Source organism: Enhydra lutris, unplaced genomic scaffold (genome assembly GCF_002288905.1).
Source record: "Enhydra lutris kenyoni isolate GAN:26980312 unplaced genomic scaffold, ASM228890v2 scaffoldscaffold72, whole genome shotgun sequence".
NCBI lineage: Eukaryota > Metazoa > Chordata > Mammalia > Carnivora > Mustelidae > Enhydra > Enhydra lutris.
In genome coordinates this window covers 6,988,392-7,007,709 of record NW_019154156.1, presented here as the reverse complement: position 1 = coordinate 7,007,709, position 19,318 = coordinate 6,988,392, and the positions used below count along the sequence as shown (strand labels likewise).

At 40.5% G+C, this 19,318-nt stretch overlaps 1 protein-coding gene across 2 annotated transcripts in view; it reads left to right on the top strand.

The window, feature by feature from the left end:
• The window catches only part of LOC111159975 (transmembrane and tetratricopeptide repeat containing 1), a 259,364-nt gene that overhangs the window by 18,973 nt on the left and 221,073 nt on the right, over positions 1 to 19,318 (top strand). For both annotated transcript variants that reach the window (XM_022522697.1, XM_022522698.1), the window contains exons 2-5: positions 3,118 to 3,295; positions 12,149 to 12,222; positions 15,164 to 15,340; positions 18,984 to 19,190. In XM_022522697.1, coding sequence (XP_022378405.1) covers positions 3,118 to 3,295; positions 12,149 to 12,222; positions 15,164 to 15,340; positions 18,984 to 19,190 — 636 coding nt within the window. The remainder of the gene's footprint in view (positions 1 to 3,117; positions 3,296 to 12,148; positions 12,223 to 15,163; positions 15,341 to 18,983; positions 19,191 to 19,318) is intronic.

The window sequence follows — 19,318 nt, the reverse complement described above, 5'->3', positions numbered from 1 at the left end:
CCTACATTATCTGGGTGTCCTGTTTAACTCTTTCTGGAGTTAGCACCAGATCCCCCAGGTCAAAGGCCCATTTCTACAAGACTGACCCCACTTCAATTCTTTTTTTTTAAGATTTTATTTATTTATTTAATATATATATAGAGAGAGAAAGAGAACGGGAGAGAGAGGAGTGGGAGAGAGAGCACAAGCAGGGGGAACAGCAGAGGCAGAGGGAGAAGCAGGCTCCCCACTGAGCAGGGAGCCCGATGTAGGACTTGATCCCAGGATCCTGGGATCATGACCTGAGCCAAAGGCAGCCGCTTCACCGACTGAGCCACCCAGGTGACCCGACTAACCCACTTCAGACGCTGGTTGCAAGTAGTGGGTCCCTAGCTTACTGCACTTCTGTCCAGCTTAGTTGCAAATCAGGAGTTCTCATGATGCCCTCCTCAGATTCAGTAATTTGCTCTAATGGCTCACAGAAGTCAAGGAAGCACTTATTTAATGTTTACTGATTTGTTATAGAATGAAGGGTATGACGCAAGATATAGATGAACAGCCAGTTGAAGAGATCCTTAAGGTGAGGTTTGGAAGGCCCCAAGCTTGGGAGCTTCTGTCCCGTGGAACTGCAGTGTGCCGTCTGCCCAGCTTGGTGGTGTGTTCACCAACTTAGAAGTTTTCCAGACCCTGTGGTTCAGGGAGTTTTTATGGAGGCTTCATCAAGTAGGCATCACTGATAATGACCTCCATTTCTGGCCTCCTCCAATACCTGGAGGATAGAGGAGGGAAGGGGCTAAAAGTTCCAAGCTTCTAATCATAACTTGATCTTTCGGGAGACCAGCCCACATCCAGAAGCCATCCAGGAGCCCACCAAGAGTCACCTTCTTAGAAAAAAGATAATCCAACCACTTGGGGAGTTCTGAGGGATTTAGGAGTTCTGTGTCAGGAACCAGCGCCAAAGACCAAATACTAGAACAAAAGATTGTCCTAGTACCTTTATGACTGAAGAAATTACAGAGGTTTTAGAGTCTCTGCCAGGAGTTGGTATAAAGACCGAAATATGTATTTCTTATTATATCACAATGTTACATTTGTCTATCTATGTCTATATACTTGTATCTGTATCTATATCTATCTGTATCTATCTTTGAACAGTTTTCTGGTTATTTCCTTATGGAAAATTCCTGGAAGTGGAATTTTTGGTCAATGTTTATGTACTTCTTAAAGCCTTTTGGTACACATTGATAAGCTTGAGACCTTCCCTCTTGGACACTCACCAGCTGTTTGTAAGTTTGCCTGTTTTGTCTCATTGTCATGGGTGTGAATGAACTTGGAATGAATGGCTTAGTTGGTCTGGAAAGCTTAGCCTGATGGAGTAGACACTGATGTAAAACCAGCTTAGGTGGGTGGGCTCTCTGGGAATTGTGCCTAAGTTCTTCAAGGATAGGGACCTGGTCTTGCCCTTCTCACAGCTCCCCCATCCCGCCCGATCTTGGTGATTTTCAGCAGCTTGCTCACCGCAGGTGGGTCCTCTCGTACTGGAATGGGATATCTTCTTTCTTTTTTAGCCGGACCTGCCCACCCCCTAGTTCATGGCCCATTGTTCTAGATGGGGTGTTTCACACCATGCTTCCATCTTCAGGACTCTGGGGGGTGTGCACAGACTTGTGGGTTGGCCATCATACGGCTTGCTGGAGTCTTGCTTCGGAGCCCTGAAGTCAGGTTCCACAAAGCAATTCATTTTTCTAGGCTTGATTACTTCAGTGGGAATGAAAATGGAGTCAGTAACTATGACATTTATATTCATGTGTCCAAATAAAACTTGAGATGTTTAAAATTCTGTAGGTTAAATTCGTGCACGACTCAAGTCAAGTATTTAGAATATGCTTATGCCATCGCTAAAGTTGACTTTTGCATTTTCAATTGTTTTGGCTAAGAGAAGGTGTTTCTTTAAGAGAAGCAGATCTAGGGATTACTGTTTCAATGAAATGAGCTGGAGTATAGACAACTACAGGCAGTCCCATTTAGGGTGCTCCCTATACAACTATATTTTTGCTAACCCCGCAGAATCAATTAAGGACATTATGTCCTGTTATTAAATTTAAGGCAACCTTAAGTCTCTCTGTTCTGCATTTCTATCTCAGGAAAGTATTTTTTAAGGTGTTGAACAATAAATTTGTCCCTCTCCTTTTTTTTTTTTTTTTTTTTTTTTTTTTTAGAGGGAGTGAGAGAGGGTGCGAGCGTGCAAATGGGGTTGGGGGTGCAGAGGGAAAGGGAGAGAGAGAGAGAGAATCTTAAGCACAGAGACCCTGCAGGGGCAGGATCTCACCACCCTGAGATCATGACCTGAGCTAAAACGAAGAGTTGGGCACTTTAACTGACGGAGCCGTCCCGGTGTCCCATGAGTTTCCCTTCTTTCTGTGATTGACTTTAGTTTTTTTGTCATAATCTTAGCATTCAAATTTTGAGGTCTGTGGGAATTTAAGTTAGAAAACATTCAATACAGATTCTGAAACGATGTGCTTTTGCTCATCCTTTTAATTTCAGCTGCAGCTGGTAATAGCATCTTCAGATGCCCCGAAGATCCTTTGTGGAGTGGTAATTAACGATCATTCCAGGTGCATAATCTGGAAATTTGGCTCTTGGGGGGCACTGCGGGTGAGAGAACACGTTCATGGCTTGGTTTGTCCCAACTGTGACTGCAGTCACAGTCTTGTGGCTTTATTCTCCTCTCCAGTGGTTGTGGCTCTGACCCATAGCACTGTGGACTAGTCTTTGAAGGCTCAGCTCTTTGGGAAGAGCCGGCAGCGATAGCAAGAGTATCATGGGGTCGTTCACATGAGCCATGGACTAAAGGGAAAACAGGTTCCGCACCTCTTTGCCTGCCTTGTCAGTGAGGCCAACAGAGTTCTCTGAAATAAAATTACAGTACATTTGCAATGGTTTCTGCAGATAGGAACATCCTGAGATGGGGAAAAATGATACTCCCACATCTAGAGTAGTAACCTGCTGTTGGGAGTCATTTAAAAAGAATCGATTGAACAGCTTATCTTTCAAAATGATTGATTCCCTCCTCTCTCCTTGTGCTTCTGTTCTGTATGTAGCTGATTCGGCTTCTGTTTCTGTCTTTTTGTACAGGCTGAACATATTTTTGACTGGCATGAACCCATTCTACTTTCATGCGGTGAATGTGGTTTTGCACTGTCTCGTGACTCTCGTCCTGATGTACACCTGTGACAAAGCTGTCTTCAGGAACCGGGGACTGGCTTTCGCTACAGCGTTGCTTTTTGCTGTGCACCCTGTCCACACAGAGGCGGTGAGTATCATTGCAGCTCCGTGAAACAAGGAACTAAAAAAAAAAAAAAAAAAAAAAAAGCTAAACTGATCTTTTTTCCCCCCTTCAAAACCACGTGAATTCAAAGCTCCACTGAAGTGTTTATCTTTATATATAAATCATTCTGCTTGACAACTTGTCTTTTTGAATGTTCACATGGCCTTCACACTTTAACTGGCTTTTCCAGATAACCTGTTATTCTTTCGTTATAGACGGCCACAGTTCTTTATTTGAAGAAAATTCAATTTCTAATGTGTTTTAAACAGCACAGGGCATTTTGAGGTACTTACTGTGCTGAGGCATTGTTCTTGCTCTACTTTTGAATTTTAACTTTTCTCTCTCTGCTTTCTGTTTATAATATTTATGATGCTGAACAGTGAGTGCGAGGGGAGGGCTAAAGAGTTAGACTGACGTTCTTCAGATTAGAAAGACAGAGTTGCAATAGGGACTTAAAAATAGGTTTTTAGGTTATTTCGTGTGAAGTGTAGTTACTTGGTAGGTGATGCAAAATTTATTTAAAAAGTATAGATAGTTCAGATCTGTTTGGTCCTCTTTGAAATATGGACTTGATCATGCACTGAGAAGGCATTATCAAGTTACTTTGTTTCATGGCTTAAGAACCACAGTTGTTTTATTGTGTCCATATTGCTAGGGGTAGACAAAGACTTTCCAAGGGGTTCCTGAGCCCCATGGCTTTAAAAGAATCATTTCCAGAGCCTTAGCTTGCATCTGGACACTTGCCTATAGTTTATCTGTCTGAGAATACACCAGGGCTCAAGGTGTCAAATTGGTTCTCCTCACCCTTCCTCCCCTTTCAGTTGTCGTCTCATTGAAAAATAAAAATGAATGTCTCACCTACATCAGAATTTTACTCTGCCCCCGGTGTCCACATCTCTGAGGTACTGTATAAAGAAAAAATTTAATATATTGGTGTCAGCAAAGTCTCCTTCAATTGAGGCATCATAGATCTGGAGTGGGGCTTCATATCGCTGTCTGTCTTCCACATATTTCTGTGAGGAACAGAACGTGGCATTAAAAGTGGGGTATGGTAGCCTGTTTTGATCTTCTGAATTCAGAAGTGAGATGGTTGTCATGGGGCTGCATCATAATATGTTCATTTGAGCCGACACAAGAAGCCTGATTTGGCCAACTGGTGTTGTAATGACTGTTTTTGCCAGTTAGGCTACATGATGGACATTTACCACAAACAATACTGTATATCTGTAAGCCCAAGGTTTTGACACAAATATATTTGGAGTGAGAGACAAAAAAAACCAATTTATAAAAAAATTACATTACTTAAGGTAAATTTTCCAGCCCTTGCTTGAGTATTTTAAATAGAAAAGGTCCCTCTAAGTGGAAGGCTATAAATAATAGTCCTTTGGAAAGTCTCGGTGAAGCCTTTTTTGCTGTAGTGCTGAGAAACCATGAAAGCAAATGACTCTAATGATAGGTAACTCTCATGATGGCTATGGTGAAATTATTTGCTTCCAACCAAATTAAAGTAGAATCTGATTGAGTGTTGGCTGGTAGATCATTAAGCATTATGTAATATGATAGATGACTATGATTTTGTCAATGACCTTAGTGTTCAAAGAATTAAGTCATTGCTGTAACATAGCTATTTCTGTCTCATTTATGCAAACATTTCTTTAAAGATGAAAGCTAGGAATGGAACTGAAGAATATATGATACTATATGCATTCTTATTCTAACCTAAAGTAATATTCAGTCAATAATTGCACTTATAGAAAAGAAACATGGGACATCTGAGTGGCTCAGTCCATTAAGTGGCCAGCTTTTGATTTCAGCTCAGGTCATGATCTCAGGGTCGTGGGATTGAGCCCCACATCAAGCCTCTGTGCTGGGTGGGGAGTCTGTTTGAGAGTCTCTCTCTCCCTCTGCCTGTCCCGCTCATGTTCTCTTTCTCGGATAAATAAATCTTAAAAAGAAAAAAGAAAAACTTGTTATACCTGTTATTAAGAAGTGTGTTTTTATATCTAAGAGCTAGTTATAATTTTTTTTTTTTAAGATTTTATTTACTTATCTGACAGAGATCACAGGTAGGCAGAGAGGCAAGCAGAGAGAGAGGAGGAAGCAGGCTCCTCGCTGAGCAGAGACCCCGATGCGGGGCTCGATCCCAGAACCCTGGGATCATGACCCGAGCTGAAGGCAGAGGCTTTTACCCACTGAGCCACCCAGGCGCCCCGTAGTTATAATTTTTTCTAATTTATGATATATTGAGCAATTGTGTATTAATACTAAGTGGTGACTTAATGATGTAATGTATTTTTATTACAGAGAGAGAAGATGATAAGTAGAATATTTTTAAGCATCACTATACAATACATTAAGAAACAATGCTCAGAGGGAAATAAAATAGAAATAAGAGTTTGAGGGGAATGGGTGTGAAATGTCTGTCATTTAAAGAAAAGCCTGTTCATGTTTGTGTAAATGGAAAATAATGAGCTTCAAATTGCAGTGGCACATTTCAGATTCCATTTGGTACATTTAAAACAGTAATATTACGGCCTTATTTTTTAAATGTCAGTATTTACAATGTATGGGAAGTTAAATCCCTTCAAGTATGTAAAATTATGATGAAAAAATTTTAGATACAAATTTTAAAAGATGAGATACCCAAGTTTTTAATATTCTTCTTGGATGTCACCTGAAGAGAAATAATCAAGGACTACTACTCCTAGCCATATGGAATATAGGACACCGGGTCAAAGTACAGTGGAAAATATATGGTTGGAGTGTCTTGGGGAAAATTTTTGCAGGAAAGAATAAAGGATAGAACAATAACAGTCTTAATTCTATGCTTGCAGAGAGGGAGTCCAGGTAACCTTGGACAGTGGGATCATGAGCTGGTAGTTTGGTCGAATTCTAAGAAAAAGGAAAAACATCCTGTGAGCAAGGTGACCTTTAAGAAAAGGTTTCAACAAGCTAATAATAAAAATAAAAAATCCATGGTAGCACAATTATAGGGACAAAAGAGGCTGAGAGCTGGATGTTTAGGGAAAAATTTTACAGAAACTATTTGCATTCACAAGGAAATGAGATATGCAAGAAGGAGGTGAAGAAATTTGACTTAACATAACAATATATACTAGGACATAAAATTAGGAGACTGTTAGTCAATTATAGGTATTAGTTTAGGTTTCTAAGGAAGAAGACAGAGAAATAGGAAAAAAACATCGTGTTATAGAAGACTTAGTGTGATAAATTAATAAAAAAAAAAGAAAAATAGATCATAGTGTGGCTGGAGAGGGAGTCAGAGGGATTTATCTCCCCTTTGCTAAATAAGAACAAAATCAGGACCTTAAGTAATCCCAGGAAGGATGGAGGATTAACATTTTTTGAGGGAGGGGTTTTGTTTCAACATGTTGGTGTGATTAAGGATTTGTTTCCTTAATTATGTAATCAACATATAGTAAATGAATTCTTGCTTGGTCTAGGCACTGCTAGGTGCCCGGAGGGTATGTGGGTGGGTAGTGGGTCCCTACCCATAATTTGTTCACAAATTCCTAAAAAAGCCAAAGAACATACACATAAATGCATACAAGACAAAGCAGTATGTTGTGTAATAAAAAACTATCTCCAATTTAAGTATAAGGAATAAATTCATTTATTTACTCAATCTTTCAACAAGTATTTAAGTGCAGGAGGTATTAGCAATGACTAGGATAGACCCATACCTTTCCTCATTGAAGGCCTTGCGATTCTTCAAAGGGTTTTCTGACAGTATATTTTTTTGGAGAGCTGAATCATCAGAAAAATAAGTAGAGAAATTGGGAAAACGTGGAAAATCATTGTAATTCCCTGGTGGTAATTGAAACTTAGCAGTCATCATAGAAACATTATTGGTTGGAAGGAAGGCACTTATGTCAAGTCAAAAGCGAGAGCAGGAAATGACGACACACGGTGTTGAAGCCTAAGGTCAGCATTTCCAGAACACATGTAAGATGAAGAGCACATGTAATAGAGAATCAGTCATGATCTAATCAGTCAGCTTGGCTTTGTTTGTTTTTAAAGATATTAATTATTAATTTGACAGAGAGAGATCACAAGTAGGCAGGGAGGCAGGCAGAGAGAGAGGGGGAAGCAGGCTCCCTCCTCAGCAGAGAGCCCGATGTGGGGCTGGATCCCAGGATCCTGAGATCATGACCTGAGCCGAAGGCAGAGGCTTAACCCACTGAGCCACCCAGTGTCCCCAGCTGTTGCATGTTAAGTGTGTGTTTCCTGGCCCTTTCTGGCAGTAATGGGACTCATTCGTGCAGCTAGAACAATCAATAACTTGATACATATGGTATACTTTATATAAAGCCTATGAATGGTATGCTAAGAAAGAAAAAGTTTTGGGGGCAAATTAAATTAATTGGTATTTCTGTTACGCTTGCTCGGACTTAGATCTGATTGTTTGAATTCTGCCCAATGATGTTCACTCATTTTTTTCCCATCATTTGGGTATGTGTTATAGGATTCAGTTCCCAGGTAACAACTACCTTCTTGGTGAGGAAAACCTGCAGCTTGAGGCAGTGTCCGTGCTATCCATCTGCATGTACTTTTGGCTAAGTCCTTTGTACTTCTCAGCATCCTACAGTTCAGCCCCCTTTGTTGGTAGAATCAAGCCCAGGACCTCCAACTGAACATCCCATATTTGTTTACTCCTGTCCCCTCTAATGTGCTTACTCCATGCTCTCATCACTTAATGCCTTCCCTTCTAGAATCACCTCATGTGTTTTCAGACTGTGCTTTCCTCTGCCTAGAATGCTTCTGTGGTCCTTCTCCGCCCCGGATTTGCATCCCCTGACTTGAGCTTGCTGAGTCATTCTTGTTTGTCCTTTAGGTTTTAGTGTATAATGTCAACCTTTCCATGAAGGCCTCCAGCTTCTGCAGTCAAAATCAGTCCCTCCATTCTTCTCATGGCAATGATTTCTCCTCTTTATGATACACACAGTTTGCTTGTATCATATTAATACCGTGCTTTGACTCCCCACCAGGTGTTAAACTCCTTGAGGCTTAGGTCATATCCCTCCAGCTGGCATAGTACCTGGCAAATAGGAGGCCCTTGGAAAATGTTTGTGGAGTGGAATAAATCATGCAGTTACTGAACATGATGATACTGACTAACTGAATCACAGTGAAAGTGAATGGTTGGTCTAGACATTTAGTAGTTGATGGCAAGCACCTTGTTTTTAAGACATCTAACCCCCTTGCCCCAGAGACCCCAGCTCAACAGGGATATTCAGTGAATGTATGGTGGTTTGGAACTGGCCACAGAGTCTGTTAATGTCTGCACTAACATTTCAACACGCCCTCTGAGCTTCTGCTCAGAGGTTGTGCTGTGATGAGTGTCCCTCTGGGCCCAGATGTGTGGCCTTATCCCTAGACTTTGTTGCTAGTGAGCCGAGCTCTCTGTTTAACCTTCCAGGGGCCTTGCGGGTGATGCTGAGCTCCGTGCTCAGAGATGCGGTGGTGTAGACGGAGCAGATCTGGGCTCCCGTGTGAACTTTGTGCATTTGTTGCTTTACAGATTGTGAGTCTGAGCTGGTTCTCGACACTGAGGTGACACCATATTGTCACAGCCTAGCTCCCCTGAGTCGGGCAGTCTTCCTGATTTGGCCCTCAAACGCCTTATAGATTAATGGATCAATGAACAGTGTGTGGTCCAGACATCCACATTAGCTAATACCTTTTAACTCTGTACTGCTCGCGAAATTCCTTAGCCATCTCCAGGTTTCTCTTGTTGTGGACTGGACTAGGATTTTGCTCAGTATGTGATTTGCTATCAGTCTCTGTGCAAGTATATAATTACGTTATCTTCTATTTATACTTTTAAACTAATATATTTTATCTAATAAAGTTAAATTAAAACATCATACATATAAGCCTTGAATATAAAAAGATGGTTTCTATAAGCCCCGCAAGAAAACTTGTCTCAGCGCAGAGTCCCACCTACCTTCTCTACAGGGAAAATGAAGAAAAGACACCCACACTTCAGACCTATCATCTCATTAACCATGGGGGGGGCCTGCTTCTTCCTCTGCCTCTGCCCCCCCCATGCTCTCTCTCACTCTCTCTCAAATAAACAAATAAAATCTGAAAAAAAAAAAAAAAGATAACAAAAGCAAGTCCCAGAAATTAAAGATAACAAGTTTGGGTCTCACTTAAATGGCAAGAGAAGGAGTCTGTATTCCAGCCTTGGATGGTCGAGCTCCAGGTGCCTGTCATCGCCCCACCTTTTGACTGCAAAGTGTGCTCATTGTATGAGAGTGTTTATAGGTATATTTCCCAGAACACTGTTTTCCGCTGTTAATTATGATTGATTCTCTGTGGATTCACTGTGGACCTCAGGTCCTGGATGGTTTGGGTGATGCAACTTTGTGTGCCTGAGATGTCAACCCTGTCCCTTTCCCTTGTGAGCTTGTACTCATCTTTAAGAGCCAGCTCGTATGTGGCCTTCGTTGGAAGCATTTTTTGAACCATACCCCATTTTTTCCCTCTACGGTTTTATTTCTTGAATTTCAAAAAGACAAGAGAAATCCTTACACATTTTAAGTAGTAGTGGACTAACACAAAGATTTATAAATAGCTGTCTACCCCCTACCTTCCTCCACTTCAGTCCCTTTATTAACACCTTAAAATTTTTTTTTTAATTTCAAAAATACAATGACCGTATATATACTCATCACCCGGATTCATCAACTTTTAACATTTTGCCACATTTGTTTTGTCATTCTTCCTCTCTTTTCCCCTTAATATATAAAAATATTATTTGTATTCTGAAGCATTTGAGAGGGGGTTGCATAATTCATGCCTCTTTACACCTGAATAATTTAGTTGTATATTTTCTAAAACCAAGGCCATTAGTCATTGTTTCTCTTTAGTCTCAAGTTTGGAGCAGTTACCAGTCTTCATTATCTTTCTATAATATAATTCAAAGCTTTAAATATAATTAAAACATATTTAATATGTATATTACAAAAGGTTTATATGATACTTACTGTAACATTGCAATTGGTGTGTAATATCATCTCAAATGGTTGTTGTATATAATACATATGTGTTAAAGAATCTGTAGCCCATGATTTATAAAACTTACATTTTCTAAACTTATTTATTTATATTTTATATTAAAATTTTATAATGTACAAGTACAAATAGTATAATTGTTGTATGTAAATACATGATATCAAAATATGTAAACATAAAAATACAATATATAAAATAATAATATATGCATATGTGGTATATTATGTAAGTATAGTAAGCATGTAATTGTAATATATGCAGTATTATAATACATTAGATTATAGGAGTTATACTATATCTACTAAATCATGATACAATATAAATTAGGAGATATTAAAATATTTTTATATTTTAATGATATAAAATAATAATGTAGAATTGTATTTTATGCTTTAATAATATGAAATATATGTATTTGATAGAGTGTTCCTTACCTTGGGTTTGTCTGATGTCTTCTCACGATTATATCCCAGCCAGGTTATGTATCCCTGGCTGGGATTTGACAAAAGTGGTATTGTGTCCCTCTCAGGGTATGACATGCAGAGACATGCCCCATCCATTTGCCCTTTATTGGTGAGGTCAACTTTGATTCCCCAGTTAAGGTGTAAAGCGCTTTTCCCATAGTATAATTATTCTTTATACTTTTTTATTTAACAAGTAATTGTTTTGAAGGAAGTGTGTGGAAGCCCTACTAATACTCCATGCTTTATTAAACCTTTACACTCTAGATTTCATATCCACTGGTATTTTGTGATGTCTCTCTGCTCATTCAAATCTTGCATCTTTTGGATGCAAAATGGCTATTTGCCAATTGCACTATTCCCTCCACATTCATTAACTAGCTTTTCCATGTAAGGAAGAACTTTCTGTTCTCTCCCATTCACTTGCTTACTGTATTTATGTGTGTACTTATATGTGCTTTCTTTATTCCATTCATCAATATCAGAATACGCTCATGGATGTCTGTTTTTTTCCAGTGGTTTGCTTTATCATTGTCCTTATTTATTTTGATGTTCAAATGGCCAGATATTCAGTCAGTAGGAGCCCCTTGTCACTGGCTTCTGTGTCCTTTTGAATATGTACCTGTCACTTTTCGCACACTGTCTTACCTTCTAATATGATAAAATGATCTAAGTTCCTCTCGTATCTCCTTCGCCTCAGCCCTGGAACCAGCCATTTCTCCAGGAAGCCCACGTACTCTTTAGTGGAGGAATGGTTTGTGGTCTGTGTCAGGATGGCTCTTTGCTACTGGGCTATCTTGTTTTTAGGTTCTTTCTGTGACAGAACTAAGACACACACACACACACACACACACAGACATGCAAGCACATGTGCTCACATGGCAGTCATGAGTTCATACTCATTCCTCTTTTTACCAGGATTATTGTTTCCTAAACTTATTTTTTCCTGGTCCTCTATAAATATCCTCTGCTCCATTAGCACTCTGATGCCAAAGACTTGCGCAGTGTCTGGCCCTCAGTCCTTGCTCAAAAATTATTTTTTAATAAACCAGCAAATGAATAAACCTTGATGATATAAATTGACCTTCTATAGGAGAAAGGTGAAAAAGGAAATTAAGCATGAAAATTCTTTTCCTTTCTATCCTTTTTTTCTCCTTCTATAAACTTATTGTTATATATATGATAACCAGAGGTGGTTACTCTTAAGTCGTCACATTTGAAGAACAGTGTGTTTTCTTATTTTATTGTATACTTTTCATTCATCTAAAATCGAATGCATTTCTGTAAGTTTTCTGAAAGCAATTTTCTGAGGTCTTTATTTTTTCAAACTTTCTAGGTGGCTGGAATTGTTGGCAGAGCTGATGTGTTAGCATGCCTGCTATTTCTGTTGGCCTTTCTCTCCTACAATAGGTATGTATGGCTAAGAATGCCCTTCTCTGTGGTGACAATCACGCTCTCCCCTCGGGAATTTCTGTCTCGTGTGTGTGTGTGTGTGTGTGTGTGTGTGTGTGTGTGTGTGTGTGGACTTTGAGCATCTATCTGAGAAAGGAGGGAAGCTTCTTAGCAGCAAAATGCCGAGAGAGCTTTGTGGAGACCAGAATAGAACCCCCCACCCCCCTTAGGAAATGCGGCGCTGCTAGCTCTTCCAGCCACATTCTGAACCTTGCAGTAGCCTTTGAAAGGAACTGCTCTCCCAGTGCTGGGAAGCTCTTGCTTCTTGATTATTCTTACTTGTCATTTCTTACTGAGAATGGAATTTGAAAGCTCCAGGCCAATAAATATTGGGTGTAGTCCTCTCTTTTATTTGGCCGTGATTTGTTTAATTCCTCCATTTCATTTTGGTCCTAATTCTGTTTCCTCTTTATTATCCTCACTAAAGTAGCTCAGAGCTTAAAATAACAAGGCTGAATTGGAGGTAGTGTTTTTCATCTGTAGTTTTCAAATTTACACATCCTTTCATCACAATACATTAAGTTCCTTGCTTTGGAATGTGGAAAAGCAATAAAATAATTTACCATTATATTGCCCTTACTCCGCACAGTGCTCAGATTCTCACTTGATTTGTGACGTATCCACACAGGGAAAGGGGCAGGTCAAAAAGTAAATGAGAATGGGGCTGATGGCACAGGGGTTGGCCCAGAAAAAAGGGGCCAGTGAGTCATGTCACCGTATTTCACAGAGGGATGGCTGGTTAGGGATTTGTGAATGTTGATCTTTGAATGAGTTCATTGGCCTGCCATCTTTGAGAGCCCAGTGGCCCTGAGCAGCAAAATTCTGAACAAGTGTTTCTCCATGTGGGGCAGTTGTGCTCTTCCCCTGCGGACATCTGGCAGTGTCTGGAGACACTTTGGATGTCATTAAGTAGAAAGGTGCTACCAGTGCTCGGTAAGTAGAGGCCAAGGGTCCTACAATGTGCAGGACAACCCTTACAACAAAAGGTCATTTTCCCCAAAATGCCAGTAGTCCGCAGACTGAGAAACCCTGTTATAAACCAGTTTAGATCTTGGATGACCAAGAATGAATTAATTCTTCCGAAATTTTGGCTTAACAAGTGGAGCGTTTTCTTGGTACAGGTTTCCCCCACTACCTGAGAGTAGAGCGTTTCTGTGAACACCTCTTGTAAGCTAAAATGGCCTCAAGTTGAAGAACAATCAATAGCTATTAATTGATATGGAAAAATTGGGGGCATTCCCAGACCACAAAAAACAACTTCTCTTGGGCGATTTCTGACACCTCAGGACACATCCCGCTAATGGATGCACAGAGTAAATGGAGATAAAGCACAGGTGCTCACAGACACAGCCCGATGCTGCGGCCCTGAGTGTGGCTCTGGGGATGGAGCTGATTGGCCTGGCCGCTTTGCTGTTTGTCCAGCGCCTCTCTAACGCTCCTGAACGGAACACTGTTTTTGCTTTTCACCTTCTTTTGTAAAAGCAAAAATCCTCTTTGGATTTCTTCCTGTTAGGGAAAATAGGTACTCATGTAGGTCTTTCATTAAAGTGAAGTGGGCCGTAACATGCACTTGTGAAAAGTGGGGGGTGCCTATCTAGTACTAGTCTCCAGGGCCTGGCTTTGTGACTTAACACTACATCGCCAGTCATCTGAAATGGTGGTGTGGAAAATCTTAAAAAAAGAAACCCAGATGTACCAATTACTTCTTTCCTGTGTACTCTGGTATTAGAACAAGATTAACAATTGCCTTTTAGTTTAAACTTAGTCTCTGGGGCCTTCTCTGTGTGGATGGTACATTCGGGAACATGGGGAGGCCAGCATCATGTCCATCTATCTCTGTGTGCTGATGAGCCTCGGGATTACAGTTTCTGCTGTGCCTGCCATTCACAGTCTTAGCACCTGAAGCTATAGATTAGCTTCAGAGAAAAATGCATGTCCACCACACATTTGGCATGTAATTTTAGGTCATTGTTCCAAGACATAAGAATACAGCTAAGGTGTCCTAACTACAGAAATATTGGCCTTTACTTTGGAGGAGTAGGGGTGATGGGTGTGGCACCTCCTGAAGGAACAGTGATGTTTTTTGGTGTTGGCTGATTCTGTGTTGTAAGGTGAAAAAAGGCCTTTTGAAAATCCCTGCTGGAAATTATACTGAGGAAAAAAAAATTACCCAATACATCCCCTTGGAAAATAAATTTTAAAATATCAGTTAACCAGAAGAAAAGAAAAAGCCCAAAACATCTGTATTTTCATCGCAGAGAAAAATGAGGATTGTATTTTGGTATACATACCTGTGTCCACTGACTGATTTATGTACAGAAGCATATAAAACACCTTCACCAAAGTAGTAATAATGAGGATAACCACTTTGCGTGTACTAAGTCATTTATTTAATTCTGCCTACAACACGGGGATCCTGTTTCATACAGGAGGGAACTGAGGCACAGAGAGGCAGAGTAACCTGCCCCATAATACCCAGTTAGTTAGCTGCAAAGCTGTGATTGGAACCCAGGGAACCTGGGCCAGAGTTGATGCATATGGCTTAGTAATCTGTATTATTCACTTAAAATATATTCACTTAAACATCCTTCATGCCACTAACTATATCTGTATGGTAGCATTTTAAGTGGTTTTTTAGTGTTCCATTTATTATATGCCATATTTTACCGTAATTTATATGCACCTTAATTTAAGTAACCAAGTTCAGTGTTGTTGGGCATTCGCTCTTTTTCATGTTTGTGATTTTAAATAATTCTGTGATGAATATTTGTGAAGAAATCTTTTTTCACCTGCTTACTTAGAATATAGTGAAATTGATTGTTAAATCTTTTTTTTAAGAGTTGATTTCTCAGTGACCCACATTTCTTCTTAGATTAAGAGTCTTGATCTTGTTTTCCAGGAGTGTGGACCAGCATCATGTTGGGGAATGTTTCCCTCCCACCACTTCTCCATTCTTCTTGCTGCTCAGTTTGTTTCTGGGGACCTGCGCGATGCTGGTCAAAGAGACAGGCATCACGGTGTTTGGAGTGTGCTTGGTTTACGATCTCTTTTCCCTGTCCCATAAGCAAGAGAAATTGTAAGTCATTTTAAAGTTTTCATACCAAGCAGTGCATGTGCAGAGAATTACTTAAATCAATAGCTTTCAAACTTTCAGTTAAGAAAAAAAAGTATAACATTTTGTTAAACGTAACCTCATCTTACACTATAAATTAATAAGGTTTGTTTTATTAAGATAAATGCATTAGGTATGTTCAAACTCCTCACACTTTGTAAAAATCAATGAGGGCTATAAGGATTTTGTGAGCCTCAAATTTGGAATTGGAAAGTATCTATTTTATGTTTATGGTTATGTTTATGTTTATGTTGCTAGATTGTTTTGGTTGCATACTATTGAGAAATCCTACTCATAGAGAGGAGTGGTTGCAAATGGTAACTGTTTCTTAACAGCTTGCCTTGAATCCCTGCATTCAGATGAAAAAACACTGCTAAGTTGAGTCTGGTTACTTGTTCTATGGGTGATGCTGTTACCTAGGAGTTTTTGATGTCTTGTTTTGGAATTCCACAAAAGGCCAGTCTACACCATACAGGAGTACTCACATGTTATATTCAAATTAAAGGTCAAGTTTATTTAGTAGTTTGTTTTCACTTAACAAGTTTAAGCACATTCATTATATCCTGTGGACTATAGATGGCAAGAATGCTATGTCATATTAAAAGTTGAAGCACATACTATATTTTTCTCCCTCTGTCAACTCTATAATTACTAACAATTTGCCATGCAGACCCCATTTTTCAGTAATTATAAGGCCCTTACTTTTGAAATTTTAAAAAACGTGGTTGATTTATTCTTCTGCTTCATCCCATGAAGAATTTTAGCTTAAAAAGAAAAAAATCCTGCCTTTCTATTCCATTCCCTAGCTCTTTATACTCCTTGACATAAAGATAAGAGCAGTGTTATTGAGTGGCAACAAGCTGAGATGAGTCATTAAATTCTGATCACCTTCCTGCCTGGGTGTGCTTAGAGATAATTTAAATAGACTTTAGTGCTCTATTGGCTCTCTGTAAATCTCAGAGGCGTGTAAAAGGAAGGAGCTCAGTTATCATTTTGACCTAAGTTCATGCCAAGAAAGCTGTGAGCCAGAGGACCTCCCCTTGGCTTCCGTGAGAATGCCTTGCCTCTCTATCTTCTCAGCCAATAGGAGGGATGGCGATGCTGGCCTTACTTTTTGCAGAATGACCTAGCAACCTGTCCTGTTCACACTTCCTTCTCGCCTCCTCTGTAGCTGAGTCCTGAGCCCTTTCTGCTTTGCCTTGCTGACGGCAGGAGGATGTGACGACTGACTGCAGAGCCTCCCCTGTGGTCCAGTCCAGAGCCATGTGAACCTCATCCTTGAAGTCATGTCTGCCCTGGTCTTGGGACTCTGCAGCCCACTGTTGCCTCTGTACTGCTCTCTGCTTCATCTGGTCACTGTTGAGCCAGGCTTTTTTCAGACGGGATAATTGTCCCTATTATTTCTTTAAGAATTGTTCCTGACCTTTGGAATACTAAACCACTGGAAGTTCGTGGGGGGGGGTGGTGGTGGAGTGGCAATCATACCGCTGATATGTTGCTCAGAAGTTGCACAGCTTATAGTCCCTGCTTCGTTTTTTGGTCACTTTTGGCTCTCAGAAGCAGTGGCTCTGCTTAAGGGGAGACATTCGTTCTTTCCTTCATCCTTTTGTCCACCCATTCAACACATACCCATTCTGTGCCTGGCCAAGAACGAGAGAGATTTCTACCCTCCAGGGGCATACAAATAGTGGGGGGAGACAGACGTCGTATGAGTAATCACACGAGAAACTGATTATAGTTGCGCACAGCAGTCAGAACAGAGAGCATGTACCAGAGACCTGGCCAATAACGGTTAAGATCTCCTGAGTCCTGGCCACATGCCAGGCACTGTGCCACACCATTTATAGGCATGAAGTCACTTAATGCTCAGAATAACTGTTAGCCTCGTTTAGTAGAGGAGAAAACAGAATCATAGGAAGTGACCTCTCCAGAGTCACTGAATCCCAGGGGGAGCCAGGATTTGGATCCCTGTCTGTGTGACTCCGGGAGCCACGGGCTTGCCCCTGAGTACCTTTGCTTCTGTGGACAGAACACAGAGCAGGGACCTAGAGACCTCCTCTAGGACATCTGCTGCCCAAGGCCTGGGCTCATATTTGTACCATGAGATCAGCTCATACGTCCTGAGTGTAACGGGGGTCATGACCCTTTTGAAAATCTCACGGAATTGTGTCCCCTTTTCCCAGTATAATGTATACATATGCAGTTTTGCGCAAACTCTTAGGGCTGTCTTTCCACTTTATCTGTTCATTTAGAATAAACATCTTGGTGTTAAGTTGTTCTCGAGGTCTTTTATCATACGATTCAGGCAGCAAGAAAAAAATAGTAACAGAAACGAATGTTGGAAGCCCTTCTACGTGAAGGACAATTTATTCCTAAATTTTAAGATTGGGTCACATGAATGGAGTGGGATTTCTTTGATTTGACATCACTGTTAGGAAGAAATATTTTCAGTGAAAGATCAGCTCCTGAGAGTTAAGTTTCTTTGTACTTTTATTTCTTTTCTAAGAATTTGGATATCATTTCCAACATGCAGAGAATAACATTCCCTGACTCCAGTCCCTAACCTCTTTCTCTGAGAGTAATCACCATCCTGCATTCGTCACTTTCCATTTCTACGATTATTTATATGCCATTACTTAATAGGCATATACCAATGAGTATCAAATAGTGTATTTTTAACATATTTTCAAACTTTAAGTCAGTAGTATCACTTGCTTTTCATTTAACATTAGGACTTTGAGGTACATCGTGGGTATGTGTAGCTCTAGTACGTTCGGTTTAATTGTTGTACAGTATTTAAATAGCACAATTTATTTATCTGCTTTTCTGGATTTGGAATTTAGGTTATTTGCACCATTTTTGCTATTGTAAACTATGCTGCAATGGATTTGTGTGTGTATGTTTGTGTGTGTGCACACGCAAATACATGTGGGTTTCTCTTAGGCATAGAAGGGGAGTTACTGGAACCACAGATAGACGCATGTTTGCCGCGTCCTCTACTAAAGCATTGCTCTTGAAACAATTGCAGCAATGTCTGAGAATCCCCTTGGCTTTGCTCCACATTTTGGGCCTCACTTGGTAGTGTCAGACGTTTTAATTTTTTTCCATTTGATGGTTATGAATTCTATTTCAGGGGATTCATGAAAGAAAATATAACCAATGTACATTGGATGGATCAGCTATGAATGATATTTTACAAGATCATAATTATGTAAATCCTGAATACCACTTCAACCAAATATATTGAAAGAAATCTATCTGGAGGATGAGGGGTAAAGAAGAGGGTGTGTGAGTGTGTGTGTGTGCGTGTGTGTGTGTGTGTGTTTGCATGTGTATGTGTGTGTTGGCAACCGTGTAAGAGAGACTGAAACCTAGTATTCTATAGTAGTAAGTAAACCTAAGTTCTAAAATTTAAAAAAACAATGTTATAGTTGTGTTCTTTTTAAAACCTTGTGATATATACCGGAAACAAAAAACCTAAAAGTCTTGAGGATGATTGCTTCCAGGGAACGGGACTTGGGAGTGGGTCAGGGGACTGTTACTTCTTGTTGCAAGCATTGTCATTCTGTTTGACTTTCTCTCCCCTCACTGCCACGTACACAATTAGAAGCAATGGGGTCATCCATCAGCGCAGCCCACAGCAGCCTGCGAGCCCTCAGCCCTCCTCGCTGCCTGTGCACCCTCACCGGGAGAATGGGAAGCAACAGCGATTTCCTCACCGAGGAGCTTGGGGTGGCTGCCACTCCCCATCGCTGCCAGAACCCAAGAGCAGTGGATTCCCAGTGTCTCCTCGAGCCGTGTGGTCCATGATGAGGTACTGACGCGGCTCCCCAGGGCCATTTTCACGTTCTAGCACCACCTGGTGTAGCAGGGTTGGGCAGGAGAAGTAAAGTACCCAGTGAGTGTTTCATGACTCCCCCCTCTCTCTCCTCCTTTCCCTCC